Below are 23,328 nucleotides of genomic sequence, written 5' to 3'. Positions count from 1 at the left end.
CTTAAAGCGCTCTCTCTCTCTCTCTCTCTCTCCCTCTCCCTCTCTCTCTCTGATTTCCTTGGCATGACTGTATCCCAGTGAAATATCATAGAAAAGGAAGGTTATTCAAGTTTAACCAAACACGTTCGACTAAAATATTAGCAGTGGTTGAATTGAATATAATAATAATAATGATGACAGTGCTGATAATGGACTGTCTGCCTGCGTCTCTGTCTCAGTAGTTCAGTGATTTGACATTTACACACAGGTAGAGAAGCTCCCTCTAGAGGCGCGGAACCAAACAGGAAGGCCTTCACAGCAATGCCTGCCATCGAGCTCTAATACATCCTCTCTAATGCACCACGACAGAACCGACTGGTCTCTCTATACAGCACTCATTCAGAGCGGAAGAAGAGCTCTGATTGGCTGAGGCTCAGACTCGCAGTTCAGGACAGAACGTGTGGCTCGTTTATTACATTAACACTTAGAAGTCTAATGATGTTGTTGTTTGTTTTCTCATACTATTTAAATGTAATTACATAATAATTGCATAGTTATTTACATGTTGAATTACATTTACACTCAATTCACATTTCAAGAAATGACGAAAATGATGCAGAAATGTAAGGAATGCACAGGATATTCCGATTCCTGATGCTGATATCCGGTAATTTTTTATGTATATGTCTGTCCATGTAGATGCCACAAACGTTTTACTAAATAAAGACTGGGACTGAATGTACTTTGATCAGCATTACAGAGAAATATATTATTTTATTTCCAAAGAGGTACAAATGCAGCAAAATGAAAAAAGGGCAGATATTATAGTGCAGTAAGACAGTGTCTGCTCTTCTGGAGTTCAATAAAAACATAAATAATTATTGATTTTGAGTTAATGGTCAAGTCTGAGTATTAATGATGATAATGTTTTCAACAAATATCTTATCAATACCGTTATGACTTCTGTCAAATTCAGATTATAATAAAATATCTCTGTTTCTGCTTACAAACACAAATTTGGTGTAGATTAATATCTGCACTTTCTGCACAGTTATACGGAGCCCCTGAAGGGACGTGGTGAATCTGGTGTGCTCCAAATACTATCAGGTGTGCACCGGATACACATCCAGTGTACACCTGATAGTATTTGGAGTATTCGGAGTGTTAAGTGCTAACCACATTGTATCAAGTGCTCGCCACATAGTATCTGGTGCACACCTGATAGTATCTGGTGCTCAACAAATAATATCTGGTACTCACCACACAGTATCACAGATTTTTACCTAAAAAAAATCACCACAATCCTTCTGAGGCTTCATATAATTTCTCTGAGAAATAATTCATATAAAATTACAGCGTGATTTTGTTATTACTGGTGATAAAAGGTCACAGCCACTAGAGGGCACTACATACACATAGTTTTGTTTTGTTTTGTTTTTTTTACAATTAAATATGAATTTTTCATGTTGGAAGCATAATAATAATAATAATAACAATAATAATATAATAATAATAATAATTATTATTATTATTATTATTATTATTATTAATTATTAATTAATTAACAATTCAAAATAATAATCAGGGATGCAGGAAGGTGTTCGGGGGGGCTGAAATTGGTCTGTTGGGCTCGGGTCAGGTGGCAGACCTCTACCTCAAAGCGGCTAGCAGTTGGTGATTAAAGTGATTTAGCTCGCTGTAATGACAGTGCAGTGTTGAACAGTGTGTGGCTACTGCAGGTTTGAAAATATATAAGCAAAACAGGTGGCGTCAAAGTATTAATAATGCATGAATAATGCCTTAAACTATTACAACACAGTACTTTAACACCATTGACACATTTTCCTTGAGTGACCTTCAGACCCTGCGACTGTAGACCTTTTAAATGGCCTGTGTTGATAGCTCTCTTGAGCTAAATGTCATTTTCAGCTTCTGCCGTGCTGTGAATTTGTTTATCACTGAAGTACGTCAAGTCTGAAGGATCATTTGTGAGCAGAACACAACACTGATTCAGTAATATAAGTGATGTTAGCGCAGCAGGACGCCTTCAGCCAGGGATGCAGGAAGGTGTTTTAAGTCCATATTTGACGTTTTTCAGTTTTTGATGTAATTTGAAAATACCCGTTGTCCTTTACATTGTGTGTAAATTTTATGATCAGTGGACTAAAAGAAAAGACCCAAAATGACTTGGAAAAAAGTCTGGTTCCATTGATTTACATTGAAAGTGAAGTAGTTTTTTTCCTTCTCCTGTAAAGTTACCATTTTGGAGGTACGAGGTTTTCTTCTGACAGCGATATATAAAACGTATACATCAAAACGCTGACACACACATCCTCTATCATTCCAGTTGAACTTTATGTAAATGACCTGCGTGGCAACCAATCAGATTGATGATATTTGGCGTGGTAGTGGTAACCGATTGTGTCACACCCACAGCCACACACTGATATTTAACACTGGGATGCACGCTGAGCAGGCGGTGTGACGTTCGAAAAAAGCATTATTAGTATATTACATTTTTTATTAAGTTTAAAAACAATATTGGGGCGCAGAAGTGGCCAATAACTCTGCATACAATTTCCCTCTTTGCACCTCGACCTACATTGTTTTAATGACATGGCAGTATGAAAGCAGTTCAGAGGAGCTGGAACATGCAGTCACCTTTGGTCTCACTGGACATCGGTAATGAAAACCGGAAGCTGCGTTTATATTAATTTATGCTTAGACTCAAGTTAAATCATTGAAGGTGATTAAATACATTCTGATTAAGCTTATTTTGTCCATTTAAATAGATATAACATAATGCACTGCCTATTAAAGACTTAATAAAGAGGTCAAATTAGAGCAAATGTGTCAATTTTGAATAACTAATCTTTTGACAAACTTAAGCCGAACGTCAAGCACACGTCTTTGATATTCTCAGGCTGATATTTTAAAATGTACTTTTAGCAGGTTGGTCTCCTAAAGCCGGCAGCGTTAGCTTTGTTCCACCTGTTGGGATTTTACAGGCCCTTTTTTAAGCTGTGAGAGAGAGTGATGCCTCCACACTGTTCTGTACCGTGGCCAAGGTCGGAGCTGCCTCTTTCAGCACGTACAGTATATCCATGGAAACCATGTGGTCATCTGTACTAATACACTCGCACAGACGCACACGCACACACTCACGCGTAAACCCACGCGCACAACTGACACACACGACTCCCACCACTTCCGCTGTGTGCACAAACGCTCTCCGCGCCAGAACCGGAGCCTACAAATGTGGAGCCTGACGACATTAACCACTCGGAGACTGTACTCTAAATGTGATAGTTTATTTATGCAGGCCAAATGTGGTCAGTCAGCCAAGGCCTGAGGTTTGTTGCTTTGGTTTTTGTAGCTAACAAGTAATTAGCAGTTATGCTTTTCTCAATCATCACCTCAGGTTGTTCAGTATCTCTAATAGTCTTGATGATGTGGTTTCTGACACTGTATGACTCACTGCGATCTATAAACATAGACTTCAGTGCACCACTGTCCAGAGGTCTGGTATCCCTTGTTATTCAGTGATAGTTTATTAGCTGCAGGTTGAAATGTTATAAATGGTTAAGATTGAAAGTATTTTAGAAATAAGGTGAAGTTTTGACATGGTAAAAAAAACAGTAAGTGTTATTAAATTATAAAATGTAGTTATCTACTTATATATATATATACATATATTGCTGTTGTCTGAAGAAAACCTCGTATCTCCAAAATAGTAACTTTACAGGAGAAAGGAAAAAACATACTTTACTTTTAATGTAAGTCAATGGAACCAGACTTTTTCAGTCATTTTAGGTTTTAGGTCTTTTAGTCCATTCATCATGAAATTTAAATACAATGTACATATACTTATCTTGAAATTACTATGAGTGTCTATTTGATGAGCGAGATTTGGTCACCACTTATCAAATATGAGGCATTCTGCATATTGATATTATCATTGTATTATATAGTTCATTTTCGATGCTATACAGCTTTCTCTATAATTGTGGAATCATCTACAACTCTGTTCATCAAACATTTATTTATACATCATCTTAACCCCTTAACAATAACTGAATAAGCCTTAACAATAAGGCTTATTATTCAGTTACTACAGGGACTCCAATGCAAACTAAAGGAGCTATTCTTAGGTTATAGAAGTGTGTAATAACAGGCCCATGGCTTGTTAAGGGGTTAAATCAATTTAAATGAGGAAGCTGTAAATGTTGGCGCCCGGTTGTACTAATTTAATGCATATAACTGCAACAAAACTGGATTTCTGTTGTTGAAAACTTCTTTATTATGGAAAAATGTGAGTCGTGCAGAGGAGCCTAAATAAACCGTGTAAATATAAACCGTAGCAGCCTGAATAGAGGTGTGTTTTCGTCTCGTTCTGTCGCGTGTTCTTTAAAACACTGACGTCACCTTGAGGGGGCGCCGCAGTCGGTCCTGAGATGAATGCACAATAAATAACAGCTCTCTCTCTCTCTCTTTCTCTCTCTCTCTCTGTCTCTCTCTCTCTTATACCCATACACACACTCACCTGGCTCTCGCTCCACCGTGTGTGTAATCTAGTGGCCTGGAGCTCCAGCTGTGAATCTACACGCACATAAACACACATACACACCACTGCAAGGCTTAAATCAAATCAAATCAAATCAATATGCTATTACCATCAATCACAGAGCTATTAGGAATTTACTAAGACGTGCGCTCAAAAGACAACATGAAAACATCAAAACCTCCATTCATATGACTAAACAGGACAGTACATTTAAAACATTTTATATACGCTGTAAACATATGATTCAAACACAGTGAAACACTAATATATACACTGTTTTGCATAAAAAGGTCAAAAGTACATATCAGCTGTCTGAAAGTCTGAATTTTCTGTGTTTATAGATAACAGTGAGTCATACAGTGTCTGGAACCACATAATCAAGTCTGTTAGAGATACTGAACACCCCCACATGATGACTGATGATTAGGCATTCGGTTAGCACCATGCTAACTGGTGTACATAAGCTTCCATTACTTATTAGCTTTGTTATCTCCAGTGTAAAACTGAATAAGCAACCATGGACAGATCAACTAGATTTGGGTTCAATAAACAGTAATAAACAAGAGCAATAAACAGTCACGTTTGTGATTTATGGGACAGTGTGTTTTACTGGGTATTATGGGGACAATGTTCCAGTTAATATAGGACACTGTGTTAGGGATTATGAGGAAAACATGTTATAGGTAATATGGAGACAGTATCTTAGTTATTATGGGACACTGTCTGGGATTATGAGGACATCATGTTATAGGTAATATGGGGACAGTATGTTAGGTATTATGGGACACTGGGATTATGAGGACAGCATGTTATATGTAATATGGGGACAGTATGTTGGGTATTATGGGACACTGGGATTATGAGGACAGCATGTTATAGGTAATATGGGGACAATATGTTAGGTATTATGGGTCACTGTCTGGGATTATGAGGACAGCATGTTATAGGTAATATGGGGACAGTATGTTAGGCTTTGTGGGATGCTGTGTGGGATTATGAGGACAGCATGTTATGTAATACAGGGACAGTATGTTGGGTATTATGGGACACTTAAAGATTAAGAGGACAGTATGTTATTTGTAATATGGGGACAGTATGTTAGGTTTTTGTGGGACATCATGCTAGGGATTATGAGGACAGCATGTTATAGATAATACAGGGACAGTGTGCTAGGTATCATGGGGCACTGTGCTAGGGATTATGAGGACAGCATGTCAGGCATTGTAGGACATCATGCAAGGGATTTGTAGGTAACATGGGGGCAATATGTTAGGTATTGTGGGACATTGTTAGGGATTATGAGGACAATGTGTTATAGGTAATGTGGGGACAGCATGTTAGTTTTTGTGGGACACTGTTAGGGATTATGAGGACAGCATGTCATGGATAATACAGGTACAGTATTTTAGGTAGTATGGGGACAGTGTTAGGTATTGTGGGACACTGTTAGGGATGAGGACAGTGTGTTATAGGTAATGTGGGGACAGTATGTTAGGTATTGTGGGACACTGTTAGGGATGAGGACAGTGTGTTATAGGTAATGTGGGGACAGTATGTTAGGTATTGTGGGACATTGTTAGGGATTATAGGGACAGCATGTTATAGGTAATGCAGGGACAGAATGTTAGGTACTATGGGACACTGTATTAGATATTATGAGGACAACATGTTATAGGTAATATGAGGACAGCGTGTTATAGGTAATGTGGGGACACTATGTTAGTTTTTGTGAGACACTGTTAGGGATTATGAGGACAGCATGTCATGGATAATACAGGGACAGTATGTTAGGTAATATAGAACGCCGTGTTAGGGATTATGAAGACAGCATGTTATAGGTAGTATGGGGACAGTATTCTAGGTTTTGTGGGACACTGTTTGGGATTATGAGTGTAGCATGTTATAGGTAATGTGGGGACAGTATGTTAGGTATTATGGGACACTGTATTAGGGATTATGAGGACAGCATGTTATAGGTAATGCAAGGACAGTATGTTAGATACTAATGGACACTGTTAAGTATTATGAGGACAACATTATAGGTAATATGAGGACAGTAGTTTGGGTATTAAGGGATGCTGTTTTAGGCATTATGAGGACAGCTTAAGGTATTGTGAGACACTCTGTTAGGTATTATGGGAACTTGTCTTATTGTGTCATATAGGTAATATGAAGATAATATGTTGGGTATAATGGGACCTCATCATGAGGACAGTGTGTTAGGCATTATGAGGACAGTGTGTTAGGCATTATGAGGACAGTGTATTAGGCATTATGAGGACAGTGTATTAGGCATTATGAGGACAGTGTATTAGAGTAATTATGGGGAAAATGTGTTACATATTATGGGAGAATGTGTTGTATATTGTTCTAATTAGAACATTTTTGAAAATGGTTCTATATAGCATCAAAAAGGGTTCCTCTATAAGAGTGTAGCATTGGGAAAATGTATTATGGGAACATTGCATTAGGTATTATGGGGATAGCATGTTGGGTATTATGGGGACACTGTTATGCGTAGGTAGTGGTCTGTTGGGAATTAAGGTATTAATCTAATATTAGTATATTAGAATATTACATTATGGGGACACTGTTAGGGATTATGCAGACAGTGTATTGGGACTTATAGGACAGTATGTTCGGTAATATAGGACAGAGTGTTGGGTATTACAGGCCGATGCTTTTGGTCATATGAGGCTTTTTCACTCTGTCAGCCTTTTTACTGTATTTCCTTAGTTGTGTAGAGTCAGCTAATTTAGAATGATACTCTAGTAACTAGAAACTGGAACAAACAGGTATTTCTTAAAGTGCCCCATATTACAGGATGTCCCATAACACCTGAGTCCTCTTAATGTAGGACAGTGAATAAAGTATTACAGGACAGTGTGTTAGATATTATAGCACAGCGTTTTAGGTCATATAGGACGTTTTTACATTGAGGTGTTCTGTTGGCTCTGTTACAGAATACAGTAGGAAACAGCTGAAACTAGCATCAATGTCATTTTTTAATAATTTTGAAATAAAAAGGTGTTATTTATTACATGACTAGAGATGGCATATCAGTACTGATGGGTTTTGTTGTTGGGCTGATATCAGCAGAAAAAGCTGGGCGGGAAAAAAAGAATGAATGTGATCCAGTTCTGTAATAAATCTCTTCTCATTCACACTATGCAATGTGATGTTAGCTGTCTAGTTCTTCTGGGATTAACAGAGTGAATGAGTAGTTTCGGCATCTCAGGCTGCTTTTAGACGCTTGTGTTAAGTGAAGTGACTCAGTTGAAAATAGCTAATTTTAGCCTCTTACATGGCTAGGGCCCAAAGTTCTATTACACATGTCTATAACCTAAGAATAGCTCAGTTATTTGCATTGAAGTCCCTGTAGTTACTGAATAATAAGCCTTCATATGTATGTTTTTTTTTTTTTATGAAAATATTGAATTGGGCTTTCAACATAAGTTTTGGGTAACACTTTATTTGGAGGGCTCCTTTGTAGATGATTTATAAACTCTTAACAGATTATCAGTAACACATCAACAACATATCAGTGAAGTATCAGTAGTGAAGCATCTCAATACACTGAACTAAATATCTTGATGTTCTGTTGAAACATTACTTACGTTAAGTATTTGTATTGTCAGTATGTTACTTCCAATATGCTAGCCTAACCCAACCTTACCCAAAACCTAACCCTAGTCCTGGCCCTAATCCTATCCTTAACCTTAACCTCAACCCAAAACCTAACCCTAACCGTCATATGTTTTTGATGTGTAACTCAGAGTCCATGAATGTTTGTTTCATTTAAAAAAGACCACTCAAAATAAAGCGTCACCCGGTTTTGGTATCGGAAAACACCTAATCCGCCTATTATAGGACAGCATGTTAAGTATTGTGGGACAATACGCTACGGAAATATCGGACGTCCATTCTTTTTTACAATTCCCCACTGAAACGTTTAATCAATTAAAATGAATGCAAATGAAGTTAAATGTTGTTTCTTAAATATCTTAACGTGAAGTACATCCTTTTTATAATTCTTTCAGGACCAAGGAGAGCTCCTGCACAGTTTGGCAGCCAGAGGGCGCCAGATACAATCATGCACACAAGCATGTGCCCACACACATAAAGCACTGGAGTTTAGGCACCGGTGGTCACTGTATGTCCGGTGCGTGCTAGGATTAGGTGTGGACAGTTGCTCAGCACGGTTTGGTTAGCTTAACACTATATGTCTTAAGATTTAGTCTAGCTTACTTTTATCGCAATGATTATGTGTGAGTAAGAGAGTGAGGGAGAAAGAGAGAGGGAGAGAGGGAGTGGGGGGGGAGAGAGAGATGGAGAGAGTGGGAGGGATGGTATAGCGCCATGCACACGCAAACAGAAGGCTTTTTTTATCCGATGCAGGTTGACTCTCGTTGGGGGAACACCGGTGTGGATGGTAGTGTTGCCCTCAGGACGTTTCCCCTTTAAGGATGAGCAGAGGTTGGTGTGTGTGTGTGTGGGTGGGTGAGCGTGTGTGTGTGTGTGTGTGTAAGTAACCTTGCGGTGTAATCTCACGCCTCTCCGGATCTGGACTCGTCTCCTATGGCCGTGGATAAGATGATGTCTCCGCCGTGGAGGAGTCTGAAGAATATGAAGTGCTTTTCTCCGGTGATGTGCCAGTGCAAACTAATATGCAGCAACAGGACCCTCTCGCTAATGTTCGGCTGCAAGGTGAGCTCAGTGTGTGTGTGTGCGTGTTTGGCAGGCTGGTGCGGTTTGGGCTGAGCCATATGGACAATTCAGGGTTCAGCTGTTTAAACCAAATGAGGGCTGCGCTGGAGGAGAGCAGTGGAGGGAGACGCACACAGCCGGAGATGATGAATGGAGAAGCGTGTGTGTGTGTGTGTGTGTGTGTGTGTGGGAGAGAGAGAGAAATGGTGGACTGTTCACATCTGCTGACTGTGCTTACATCCTCATGTAGAGGTTTAATATCCCTGGAGCTGTTGCTGGGTAGGGAGATGGGGTAGGAACAGAGGCCCATGGTGCACATACATTTTTTAGATTATATTTCATTCTTATTTTAATTATTTTAGTCTTATGCATATGAATTGTACAGTATGTTAAGTTCAGATATTTTATAGCTTTTTCTTGCATGTATTAAATGGGGCATATAGACATGACTGTAAATATGGGTAAACATTAAACAGGAAAACACAGGGCAGTAGAGCTGCAGACAGGGAGCTAGAAATGGGAGAAGGAGCAGTAAAGGATGGAGTTGGGGCAATAGAGGTACAGAATGGAATGTAGAGGGATAGATGGGGCAAGAAAAGGGGGAGATGAGAAAGTAGAGGGGGAGATGGGGCAGTAGAAAAGGAGATGGGGCAATAAAGGAGGAGATGGGGCAGTAGAGAGGGAGATTGGAAAGTGGAGGGGGGGATGAGAAAGTGGAAGGGGACATTGGAAAGTAGAGGCAAGGTAGGAAAGTAGAGGGGGAGATGGGGAGGTAGAGGAGGAGATTGGGCAGTGGAGGGGGAGATGAGAAAGTAGAGGGGGAGATGGGGCACTAGAGGGGGAGATGGGGCAGTAGAGGGGGAGATTGGAAAGTGGAGGGGGAGATGGGGCAGTAGAGGGGGAGATTGGGCAGTAGAGGGGGAGTTGGGGCAGTAGAGGGGGAGATTGGAAAGTAGAAGGGGAGATGAGAAAGTAGAGGGGGAGATTGGGAAGTAGAAGGGGAGATGGGGCAGTAGAGGGGGACATTGGAAAATAGAGGGGGAGATAGGGCAGTAGAGGGGGAGATTGGGAAGTGGAGGGGAGATGGGGCAGTAGAGGGGGAGATTGGAAAGTGGAGGGGGAGATGAGGCAGTAGAGGGGGAGATTGGATAGTGGAGGGGGAGATTGGGAAGTAGAGGGGGAGATTGGGCAGTAGAGGGGGAGTTGTGGCAGTAGAGGGGGAGATTGGAAAGTGGAGGGGGAGATGAGGCAGTAGAGGGGGAGATTGGGAAGTAGAGGGGGAGATGGGGCAGTAGAGGGGGAGATTGGGAAGGGGCAGTAGAGGGGGAGATTGGGAAGTAGAAGGGGAGATGAGGCAGTAGAGGGGGACATTGGAAAATAGAGGGGGAGATAGGGCAGTAGAGGGGGAGATTGGGAAGTGGAGGGGGAGATGGAGCAGTAGAGGGGGAGATTGGAAAGTGGAGGGGGAGATGAGGCAGTAGAGGGGGAGATTGGATAGTGGAGGGGGAGATTGGGAAGTAGAGGGGGAGATTGGGCAGTAGAGGGGGAGTTGTGGCAGTAGAGGGGGAGATTGGAAAGTGGAGGGGGAGATGAGGCAGTAGAGGGGGAGATTGGGAAGTAGAGGGGGAGATGGGGCAGTAGAGGGGGAGATTGGGAAGGGGCAGTAGAGGGGGAGATTGGGAAGTAGAGGGGGAGATTGGGAAGTAGAGGTGGAGATTGGGAAGTAGAGGGGGAGATGAGGCAGTAGAGGGGGAGATTGGGAAGTAGAGGGGGAGATGAGGCAGTAGAGGGGGAGATTGGAAAGTAGAGGGGAGATGAGGCAGTAGAGGGGGAGATTGGATAGTGGAGGGGGAGATGGGGCAGTAGAGGGGGAGATGGGGCAGTAGAGGGGGAGAATGGAAAGTGGAGGTGGAGATGAGAAAGTAGAGGGGGAGATTGGAAAGTGGAGGGGGAGATTGGGAAGTAGAGGGGGAGATGGGGCAGTAGAGGGGGAGATGAGAAAGTAGAGGGGGAGATGAGACAGTAGAGGGGGACATTGAGAAGTAGAGGGGGGGATGGGACAGTAGAGGGGGAGATTGGGAAGTAGAGGGGGAGATGGGGCAGTAGAGGGGGAGATTGGGAAGTAGAGGGGGAGATTGGAAAGTAGAGGGGGGGATGGGACAGTAGAGGGGGAGATTGGGCAGTAGAGGGGGAAATGAGAAAGTAGAGGGGGAGATGAGACAGTAGAGGGGGTGATGAGAAAGTAGAGGGGGAGATGGGACAGTAGAGGGGGAGATTGGGCAGTAGAGGGGGAAATGAGACAGTAGAGGGGGAGATGAGAAAGTAGAGGGGGAGATGAGAAAGTAGAAGGGGAGATGAGACAGTAGAGGGGGTGATGAGAAAGTAGAGGGGGAGATTGGAAAGTAGAGGGGGAGATGAGACAGTAGAGGGGGAGGTGAGAAAGTAGAGGGGGAGATGAGAAAGTAGAAGGGGAGATGAGACAGTAGAGGGGGAGATTGGGAAGTAGAGGGGGATATGAGAAAGTAGAGGGGGAGATTGGGAAGTAGAGGGGGAGATGGGGCAGTAGAGGGGGAGATGGGGCAGTAGAGGGGGAAATGAGAAAGTAGAGGGGGAGATTGGAAAGTAGAGGGGGAGGTTGGAAAGTAGAGGGGGAGATGGGGCAGTAGAGGATGAGACGGGGCAGTAGAGAGGGAGATGAGGCAGGTTAACTTTAGAAGCCTCACATTATGTGGAGGATCTGTAGACCTAAAAAAGATTCTTCACTCTTTCACAGCTGATTTACAAAAACGGTTTGGTCACAAAAACCCATTGAATGATTCTGTAATGAACCAATAGTGGTTCTTTGAAGGCATCGTTCCAAAATGCCCTCCTTGGCAACTTCTGTTAAGAGTTTATGGTGAGTGAAGAGTTTTGTATCTGTGTGCTTTGGACAGCAGTAGCCAGTACGTTTTTAAGGCTGAGATTTGGTCCAGTATTGACTCTACAGCGCTGGACGTTATTGTTAATGAAGTGCTTTGCTCTTCTTCTTGCACTAATGATCCTCCAGGGTAGCAGAGCTTTGGGATGTTTCTTCATTGTGCGTGTTTGTCATTTTCTGTATAAAGACACTGCAATACAGATTCTGTATCATCAGCAGAGTGAAGAGATGATGACCTTGGGACAGAAACAGAGAAGGCCAGACACACAAACACACTCACTCACACAAACAGGCACACAGAGCTTTGCACTGTTAATTTAATGATGTCACTTTAATCCTCTGGTTTTGTGTAGCATATCCATAAAGTGTGCACTCAACCCTGCTTACTGACACACAGACACAGTTCCTAGCTATGAGCATCACATTACTGTGTCGTGTATGTTTATCTTTCTATAGGATCCAGTCTGCTGCCCATTATATCCTGTCCTGGAACTTCATATATATTAAATTACGGAGTCATCTGAGACCCCTGCCTGTGTGCATAGACTCTAATGTGCATCACAGATGGCTGAAATTGATGGATTGGGCCCTGAGAGTATATTGATCCATATATATTGCTGGAGAGCTTTTTATTTATACACCATCAGTGATAATTTGGCTGCCTTGAGGAACAGAAGACAAACCAGATCTGAACAGCTCAGTCACAGACATTATAGTAGAATATTATAATGTATTATACAGTGTAATAGTAAAGAGTGAGACGGCTTCTATTACATCATAATGGTATAGAGTGAGACAGCTTCTATTACATCATAATGGTATTGAGTGAGACAGCTATTACATCATAATGGTATAGAGTGAGACAGCTATTACATCATGATGGTATAGAGTGAGACAGCTATTACACCATAATGGTATAGAGTGAGACAGCTATTACATCATAATGGTATAGAGTGAGACAGCTATTACATCATGATGGTATAGAGTGAGACAGCTATTACATCATAATGGTATAGAGTGAGACAGCTATTACATCATAATGGTATAGAGTGAGACAGCTATTACATCATGATGGTATAGAGTGAGACAGCTATTACATCATAATGGTATAGAGTGAGACAGCTATTACATCATAATGGTATAGAGTGAGACAGCTATTACATCATGATGGTATAGAGTAAGCCAGGGTTATTACATCATAATGGTATAGAGTGAGACAGCTATTACACCATAGTGGTAAAGAGTGAGACAGCTTCTTTTACATCATAATGGTATAGAGTGACACAGCTTCTGTTACATCATAATGGTATAGAGTGAGACAGCTATTACACCATAATGGTATAGAGTGAGACAGCTATTACACCATAATGGTATAGAGTGAGACAGCTATTACACCATAATGGTATAGAGTGAGACGGCTTCTATTACACCATAATGGTAAAGAGTGAGACGACTTCTATTACATCATAATGGTAAAGAGTGAGACAGCTATTGTTACATCATAATGGTAAAGAGTGAGACAGCTGTTATTACCTCATAGTGGTATAGAGTGAGACAGCTGTTATAACATCTTAATGATATAAAGTGAGACAGCTGTTATTACACCATAGTGGTACAGTGAAAGACATCTGTTATCACGTCAAAATGGTAAAAAGTTTGGTGGCTGTTATTACATCATAATGGTATAAAGTGAGATGTCTGTTATTACATCATAAGAGTGAAACAGCTGTTATTACATCATAACAGTATTGAGGAAGACGACTGTTAATCGTAACGGTAATGAGGTATTATATCATTTTGGTACAGAGTGACTTTGTAGCATTCTGAACCTTTAGCATGCTAGGCTACTTCTCAGGATTGTCCTCAGCTGTCCGTGTTCAGCACTTCTCTTTTATCCTTTTGTTTGTTTTCTTGACCCACACTTTCACTCTTCTCCTCAACTCCTCCCCCAGCACTCTCAGTGGCGCAGTAGCCCCCACGTCTCCTCACATTTTCTCAATTACAGCATTTTTTAAAAGCGAGTGGGTGATCACTTGAGTGACAGATTATAAGAGACATATTTAAAGTGTCATTTTTCAAATTAAAAGTTAAAATAGTTTAATATTCTCCTCATGAATTTAAAATGGGATTTGGACAAACTTTCAGTTTTAAGCATTCTGCTGGGAGGTGCATTACGGTCACCCTGACTGGCCATTAGAGGCTGAGAGTCTGGGCAGGTTCAGTGGCCTTGCACAGCCTTCACGCATACCGCAGTGCTGGACATCAGTCTGAGTGTTTGGCCGTGAATCGAGGTCAGGGGTTCGATCCCAGCTGACGGCCGGTGCATGAGTGTCCTTCAGCAAATCCCAGAAACCCTGAGCTGTTCCAGGCAGACGGTTGAGGTAGTCCGGTAATGAAAGTGAATTCATCCCTTATTACTGCATAATCAGAGGGAGTGAGACGGGTATTATTTTAACACAACAGACAGAGTGAGACGGTTATTATTACAGTATAATAGAGAGAGTGAGACTCCTGTTACAGCAGAGTAAGACACGGCTGTTTCACCCTCTTAATGTGCGATTATATTCACTTTCCATGTCTTAAAACACTGTGAGATGTTGTTTTTTAACATGGCTGTTATTACATCATAATGATTTAGAGTGAGACGGCTATAATTACATCATAATGATGTAGAGTGAGACAGCTATTACTAAATCATAATGGTATAGAATGAGACAGTTATTATTACATTGTAATGATAGAGTGAGACAGTTATTGTTACATTATAAAGGTATAGAGTAAGGCAGCTATTATTACATCATAATAGTAGAGGCAGCTAGTATTACATCATAATAGTATAGAGTGAGACAGTTATAATGTCATCATAATGGTATAGAGTGAGACAACTAGTATTACATCATAATAATATACAGTAAGACAGCTAGAATTTCATCATAATGGTGTAGAGTGAGACAGCTGTTATTATTTCATAGTGGTATAGAGTGGGATAGGTATAATTACATCATAAAGTTATAGAGTGAGACAGCTGTTATTACATCATGATGGTATAGAGTGAGACAGCCATTATTACGTCATAATGGTATAGAGTAAGACAGCCGTTATTACATCATGATGGTATAGAGTGAGACAGCTGTTATTACATCATAATGGTATAGAGTAAGACAGCTGTTATCACATCATGATGGTATAGAGTAAGACAGCTGTTATTACATCATAAAGATTTAGAGTGAGACAGCTATTTTTACATCATAACACAATGGAGTGAGACAGCTGTTATTACAGAATGATGGTATAGAGCCAGGTGAACATAATTACATCATAATGGCGCAGAGTTAATCAGCATTTATTCCACCATAATGGTATGGAGTGAGACAGGCATTATTACATCATAACTGTATAGAGGGAAACAGTTGTTGCGTCATAACTCATAGAGTGAAACGGGTGTTATTACATAATAATAGTGCAGAGCATGATGGCTGTTGTCACATCATAATGTTAGTTAGTTCTTATTATGTCATAACATATAGAGTGATGTGGCTGTTATGACATCATAATGGTACAAAATGAGACGTGATGATGGTATATTATTACATCACTACGGTATGTTATTGCATCCTAATGGTCTGTAGTGAGGTAGCTGTTAATGCAGCATACAGGTATAGCGCCAGATGGCCTTTATGACATCATGAAGGAGAATAAGTCAGCTAATATATTAACACGCTGTGTGTATTTATATTTAGGAACTGATTTTTGAAGTGAGTCAGTAACTCTGTTTGTGTGGGCGTGACTCTCTGTATTCGTCCTCCTCTCCGCTCTCTGTAAGCTGTCAGTTTCTCTTTCCTTCTATTGTCTCTCTTTTACTCCGAAAGACATTGCTCTCCTTTTTTGCGCTGATCCCTAACTCCCTTCTCTCGGCACACGCTAATCTCTCCATGCCTTTCAGAGAGAGAGAGAGAGAGAGAGAGAGAGACCAGCAGTGTGAAACATTGCAGGGAGAGATAAACGGAGTGTAAGAGAGAAAAAGTGCAGAATCAAGTTTTCAGCACAAAACGCTCCCCTCAATAATTAATGATGATGAAGAGAGGTGATTAAGACACACAGTCTGACTCTCTCTCTCTCTTTCTCTTTCTCTCTCTCTCTCCTCCCATTGACTTCTACTGTAAGTGAGCTCAGAGTGGGTGAGTCTGTGATCTCCTCTAAGTTCAGGGAGGCGTGTTGAGATGATGGTCTGAGCTAATCGAGCATAACGATACAGATGAAGCAGATGGAGATCAGGATGAAGAAACGCTGCAGTGACCTTTAACCTCAGCAGCCAGAAGATCAGCTTTGGCCCCTTTTACTGTTTCTAATGAAAGCTGCAGACTAACGACCCCACTAACCCTAACCTTTTCTAGATCACTGTACCGGTACAGTTATTACAGGCACACTTCTGTTGAAGTGGTTAATTCTGTTTTTTAAGCATCTTTTTTATGCATCAAATCGTCCAGCAGTGCAGTGACGCAGTGCACCATTAGAAAGCCTGAAATCTCAGGACTCGACTCCCACAAACTGTTTGATGATCCGATATTCACAGCAGTTACGATCGTCTCGTTTACAACATGAGCAACGAATGAGCAAACGCTAACAGAGCTGTGTGCCCTCACCTTCAGAGCCTCACTGCCTCCACAGAGGCACCATAATCCAAAACATGTGTGTCTGATAACACGGCAAGAGTTAGAGATCAGTTTAGAGATCTGTGAGTCAGGAGGAAATAAACTCCTCCGTTCCAGACCTTTTTACTCTGTGTCATTAATTCTTACGGTTATTCTGACTGTAAAAAAAAAAACAAAAAAAAACAAAACCTGAGAGTGTTTCTTTTCAAACGAGACCCAGATCATGCCTGTAGCCCAAAGTATGTGGGAACGGCGCCCCCTTTTACTTTGGGTTTCAGGCTAAAGTGGGGCGACAGTTAACAGGTTAAATGATCATGTTTTCATCATCCTGGGGAATTCAGACCCCACAAACAGATAAATACACACACACAGCCACACAGACACTTTCTTTTGCACAAGACACTTTAACCCTTGTGTGGTGTTGATGTGTTTGTTACTCAGTGGTCTGGTGACCCACCACATTATTGTTTATTTAAATCAATACAGCCATAACAGTTTATGTAAAAATACCAGATGTTTAAAATATCGCAAGTGTCCAGCGTAGGGTTCTCCTTTAGCAGCTGTAGCCAGTCAGCAGCCTGTCCATGTTGTCCACCCTCTCTCACACACACACACACACACACACACACTAACAGCAGGCCATGTAAGAGGTGAACAGAGTGAAGGACACAGCACCTCCACACTTTTACTCCCCGCTGGTTCACCCAACACCACATGTGTAATATAAATGTGTGGGGGGTGAACAGAGTGAAGACACTGAAAATGGGTTATTTTATATGTTCTTCACAGAAAATGAGCAAAGACCAAGAATCTGAGGCTGAAATAATAATAAATTGCATCATTTTTCTTTTGGTAAACATTGAAAATGGGCCGCACAGACCTGAACACCACACAAGGGTTAAACTGGAGAGACAGACAGACATAGAGAAAGAGAGGCGAGAGAGAAATATAGAAAGAGACGGAGAAGAGGGTGAGAGAGAAGGCGTGCTAGAGGACATGTTTGAGGCTCCTCTGTGTGCTGGGATAATGATGGCAGGAGAAAACAGAAGAGAGTGAGGAGTTTTTTACTCAGTGAGTGAAGAGCTTGTGCTTTAGTGCTGGTGATTCCCTGACTGCTGTTTTTTTAACAGCAGAGAGGAAATGACAGCGTGAAACACAAACTCAGCCCCTCGAGGGCTGTGTGTGTGTGTGTGTGTGTGTGTGTATGTCTGTGTGTGTGTGTGTGTGTGTGTGTGTGTGTGTGTGTGTGTGTGTATGTCTGTGTGTGTGTGTGTGTGTGTGTGTGTCAGGTTTGCATCATCTTAAGCTCTGCTGCTGCTGCTGGCACTGAGAAACATTAACTTTTACATGCTTGTAACTAAAATGATCTTTGAAAGTGGAATTCCACCAATGCTTCAAAATTTTTCCATAATTATGTGGTTAAGATGTAAACAGAGTCATTCAGAGTGGTTTGGTGTGAAACGCTCCGTTCTAGATAACCTTACAGTCAGAATTGTTCACAGTGGTGGTGATAGGAACCAGACATCCACCTCTAAAAGCTCCCTCACAGAAAGTTCCTACATTAAATGGTTATGAATTCACTGCCTGATGACTGAGACACTGTTTTATGATAGTTTTGAGAAGACTTTCACCTCAAAATCCATTTATGGTGGAGGGATACATAATATGCATGGTGCTGTGAGGCAAAATAGTCCCCAAAGAAGACATATTATTCCAGATTTTCCACTATTTTTCCATCATCAACATTCCATATAAAACTCAGAAGACACTTCTAGGTTTACTGGAGACTCTACAATCAACCATTCCACACCAAACCACTCAAACTAACTGTTTACATCTCAAAGACTGAAATATGTATAAATTTTGAAAAAGTGGTGGAATTCCCCTTTAATGCAACTTAACATGGGTGTGAAAGTGTGTGAGTTTGCAAGAAAGCACGAGAGTGTGAGAAGGCGAGTGAGTGTGTGGGTGAGTGTCAGACTCTCGTTTTCCCTGCAGCGCAAGCAGCGCTAACATGAGTGTGACTAAACCCTGAGCTTTAGTAATTATTAAAGCCTGGAGGATCAATATGCTCGGCCTTACAGCGACCGGATCAATAACAGATCAATAACAGATCAGTTCAGGCAGGAGCACTCAGCTTACAGGAAGAGCTCTCACTCCTTATAGGAAGGTACATGACAGACTGTCTGATTGGCCCAGTAATACACTGGTCATTTAAGGCAGAGCTTACCATCATTATTACGTAATAACAGTATAGAGTGAAATGGCTATTATTACATCATAAGGGTATAGAGAGAGAGGGCGCTGTTATTACATCATAAGGGTATAGAGAGAGAGGGCGCTGTTATTACATCATAAAAGTGTAGACTGAGAGGACTGTAATAACATCATAGTGACACATACTAAGACTGCTGATATTACATCAAAATGGTGTAGGATTTGATGGTGGTTATTACATCATACTGATTTTTGTAGAGATGGCTGTTATTACATTATAGGTGTATAGACTGAAACAGACGCTGTTACTTCAGAATAGCATAGAATGTGATGGTAGTTATTATATCATAATGGCATACAGTGGGACAGCTGTTATTACATCATGATAGTATAGAGTTAGACGGCAATTATTCTGTCATGATATATACAGAAATGACTGTTATTACATAATAAGTGCATAGAATGAAACACATTATTACATCATAATGGTATAGAGTGAGACGACTGTTATTACATCGTAAGGCTATAGAGTGAGATGGCTGTTATTACATCATAAGGGTATAGGGTGAGACAGTTATTACATCATAAGGGTATAGAGTGAGACAGGATTATTGCATCATGAGGGTATAGAGTGAGACGGCTGTTATTACATCATAAGTGAATAGAGTGAGACAGGGTTATTGCATCACAAGGGTATAGAGTGAGACGGCTGTTATTACATCATAAAGGTATAGAGTGAGACGGCTGTTATTGCATCATAATTGTATAGAGTGAGACGGCTGTTATTACATCATAAGTGTGTAGAGTAAGCCAGGGTTATTGCATCATAAGGGTATAGAGAGAGTTGGATGTTATTACACCATAAAGATATAGGGAGAGATGGATGTTATTACATCATAAGGGTATAGAGAGATGGATGTGATTACATCATAAGGGCATAGGGAGAGATTGATGTTATTACATCATAAGGGTATAGGGAGAAATTGATGTTATTACATCATAAGGGTATAGAGAGATGGATGTTATTACATCATAAGGGTATAGAGAGATGGATGTTATTACATCATAAGGGCATAGGGAGAGATTGATGTTATTACATCATAAGGGTATAGTGAGAGTTTGATGTTATTACATCATAAGGGTATAGAGAGAGACAGGGTTATTACATCATAAGGCTATAGAGAGAGACAGGGTTATTGCATCATACGTCTGTAGAGAGAGATGGATGTTATTACATCATAAGGGTATAGGGAGAGATTGATGTTATTACATCATAAGAGTATAGAAAGAGACAGGGTTATTACATCATAAGGCTATAGAGACAGATGGATGTTATTACATTATAAGGCTATAGAGAGAGACAGGGTTATTGCATCATAAGGCTATAGAGATAAATGGATGTTATTACATCATAAGGCTATAGGGAGAGATTGATGTTATTACATCATAAGGGTATAGGGAGAGATTGATGTTATTACATCATAAGGGTATAGAGAGAAGGATGTTATTACATCATAAGGGTATAGGGAGAGATTGATGTTATTACATCATAAGGGTATAGGGAGAGATTGATGTTATTACATCATAAGGGTATAGAGAGAGTTGGATGTTATTATATCATAAGGCTATAGAGAGAGTTGGATGTTATTACATCATAAGGGTATAGGGAGAGATTGATGTTATTACATCATAAGGGTATAGGGAGAGATTGATGTTATTACATCATAAGGGTATAGGGAGATGGCTGTTATTACATCATAAGGGTATAGGGAGAGATTGATGTTATTACATCATAAGGGTATAGGGAGATGGCTGTTATTACATCATAAGGGTATAGAGAGATGGCTGTTATTACATCATAAGGGTATAGGGAGAGATTGATGTTATTACATCATAAGGGTATAGGGAGATGGCTGTTATTACATCATAAGGGTATAGAGAGATGGCTGTTATTACATCATAAGGGTATAGAGAGATTGATGTTATTACATCATAAGGGTATAGGGAGAAATTGATGTTATTACATCATAAGGGTATAGAGAGATGGATGTTATTACATCATAAGGGTATAGAGAGATGGATGTTATTACATCATAAGGGCATAGGGAGAGATTGATGTTATTACATCATAAGGGTATAGAGAGAGACAGGGTTATTACATCATAAGGCTATAGAGAGAGACAGGGTTATTGCATCATACGTCTGTAGAGAGAGATGGATGTTATTACATCATAAGGGTATAGAAAGAGACAGGGTTATTACATCATAAGGCTATAGAGACAGATGGATGTTATTACATTATAAGGCTATAGAGAGAGACAGGGTTATTGCATCATAAGGCTATAGAGATAAATGGATGTTATTACATCATAAGGCTATAGAGAGAAGGATGTTATTACATCATAAGGGTATAGGGAGAGATTGATGTTATTACATCATAAGGGTATAGAAAGAGACAGGGTTATTACATCATAAGGCTATAGAGACAGATGGATGTTATTACACTATAAGGCTATAGAGAGAGACAGGGTTATTGCATCATAAGGCTATAGAGATAAATGGATGTTATTACATCATAAGGCTATAGAGAGAAGGATGTTATTACATCATAAGGGTATAGATTGAGACAGTGTTATTGCATCATAAAGGTATAGATTGAGACAGGGTTATTGCATCATAAGGGTATAGACTGAGACAGCTGACACTATCATAATAAAGCAGCTAATATTAACTGCATTACATTAAACTTCTGTGGCTAAATTTTAGCGAGCTAACTAACATTAACTAACCTTAGCCAGCACTAATGTCTTGTAATAGTTACTCAGTGTTGGATATCTTTCATTTTGTTATTTGGTGGTTTAATATTCAGTATGTAGTACAGATAAATGACACATCACATATTAGCATTAGCCACGGTAACAAGAAAATTGCATACATATAAAATATATATTTCTTATTGCCATCGAACCAAAACGATTGTTCATCTTCATGTTTATCACTTTTCATGTTTTTGCATAATTTGAAAATGTGTCAAAATTTCCTTCACGCAAACACTCAGCGTAGCTGAGCCCCTGTAGAAGCCTCACTGAATACAGACAGATATATTTTTATATTTTGTGAAAGCAGGACATGCTGAGTCTCCACCACTGAGTTCCTCCAACATGGCATTTATCCAAATCCATCACATGAACACACACACACACACGCACACACACGCACACACGCACACACACACGCACACACACACACACACACACACACACACACACGCACACACACACACACACACACACACACACACACACATGCTGAGGAGGTTGAAGTGTAACAGTGGGACTGCCTGTGTTTAAGAGGCAGAGAGGTCATCTGAGCAAATGGCTCAGTTATTAAGAGCTTACAGAGAGCAGAGGAGCGTTTAATACTATAACCTCCACAAATCTGTCACACACACACACACACACACACACTCACACACACACACACTCACACACACACACTCACACACACACACACACACACACACACACTCACACACACACACTCACACACACACACACACACACACACACACACACACACACACACACACACACACACACACACACACACACACACTACCCTGCTTTTATTGTCCTGAGTCTTTCTTAAATCTCATTGTAGACTTAATGAGATGAATTGAATTTCAGTCTCTTCTCTTAATTTGTTCCTGTCTCCTTGTCTCAGAGCTACATGCGTATGTTGGTACTGGTGTTGTATTAATACTGCTGCAGTGCTGGTGTTGATGTCCTGATACTGGTGTTGTATTAATATTGCTGCAGTGCTGATGTTGGTGTTCTGATACTGGTATTGTATTAATTTTTCTGCAGTGCTGGTGTTGGTGTTCTGATACTGGTGTTGTATTAATATCGCTGCAGTGCTGGTGTTGGTGTTCTGATACTGGTGTTGTATTGATATCGCTGCAGTGCTGGTGTTGGTGTTCTGATACTGGTGTTGTATTGATATCGCTGCAGTGCTGGTGTTGGTGTTCTGATACTGGTGTTGTATTGATATCGCTGCAGTGCTGGTGTTGATGTTCTGATACTGGTGTTGTATTGATATCGCTGCAGTGCTGGTGTTGGTGTTCTGATACTGGTATTGTATTAATACTGCTGCAGTGCTGGTGTTGATGTTCTGATACTGGTGTTGTATTGATATCGCTGCAGTGCTGGTGTTGATGTTCTGATACTGGTGTTGTATTGATATCGCTGCAGTGCTGGTGTTGATGTTCTGATACTGGTGTTGTATTGATATCG

At 40.7% G+C, this 23,328-nt stretch overlaps 1 protein-coding gene across 1 annotated transcript in view; it reads left to right on the top strand.

The window, feature by feature from the left end:
* Nucleotides 1-8,868: 8,868 nt before the first annotated feature.
* Nucleotides 8,869-23,328, top strand: part of LOC118814895 (disks large homolog 4) — an 88,757-nt gene continuing 74,297 nt past the window's right edge. Inside the window, exon 1 of the mRNA XM_036580756.1 lies at nt 8,869-9,250. Coding sequence (XP_036436649.1) covers nt 9,122-9,250 — 129 coding nt within the window. The 5' untranslated portion in view covers nt 8,869-9,121. The remainder of the gene's footprint in view (nt 9,251-23,328) is intronic.

The sequence above is a fragment of the Colossoma macropomum genome, unplaced genomic scaffold, assembly GCF_904425465.1.
Source record: "Colossoma macropomum unplaced genomic scaffold, Colossoma_macropomum, whole genome shotgun sequence".
Classification (NCBI taxonomy): domain Eukaryota; kingdom Metazoa; phylum Chordata; class Actinopteri; order Characiformes; family Serrasalmidae; genus Colossoma; species Colossoma macropomum.
Note: the sequence above shows the minus strand (reverse complement) of the source record. Positions and strands in the feature narration are given on the sequence as shown.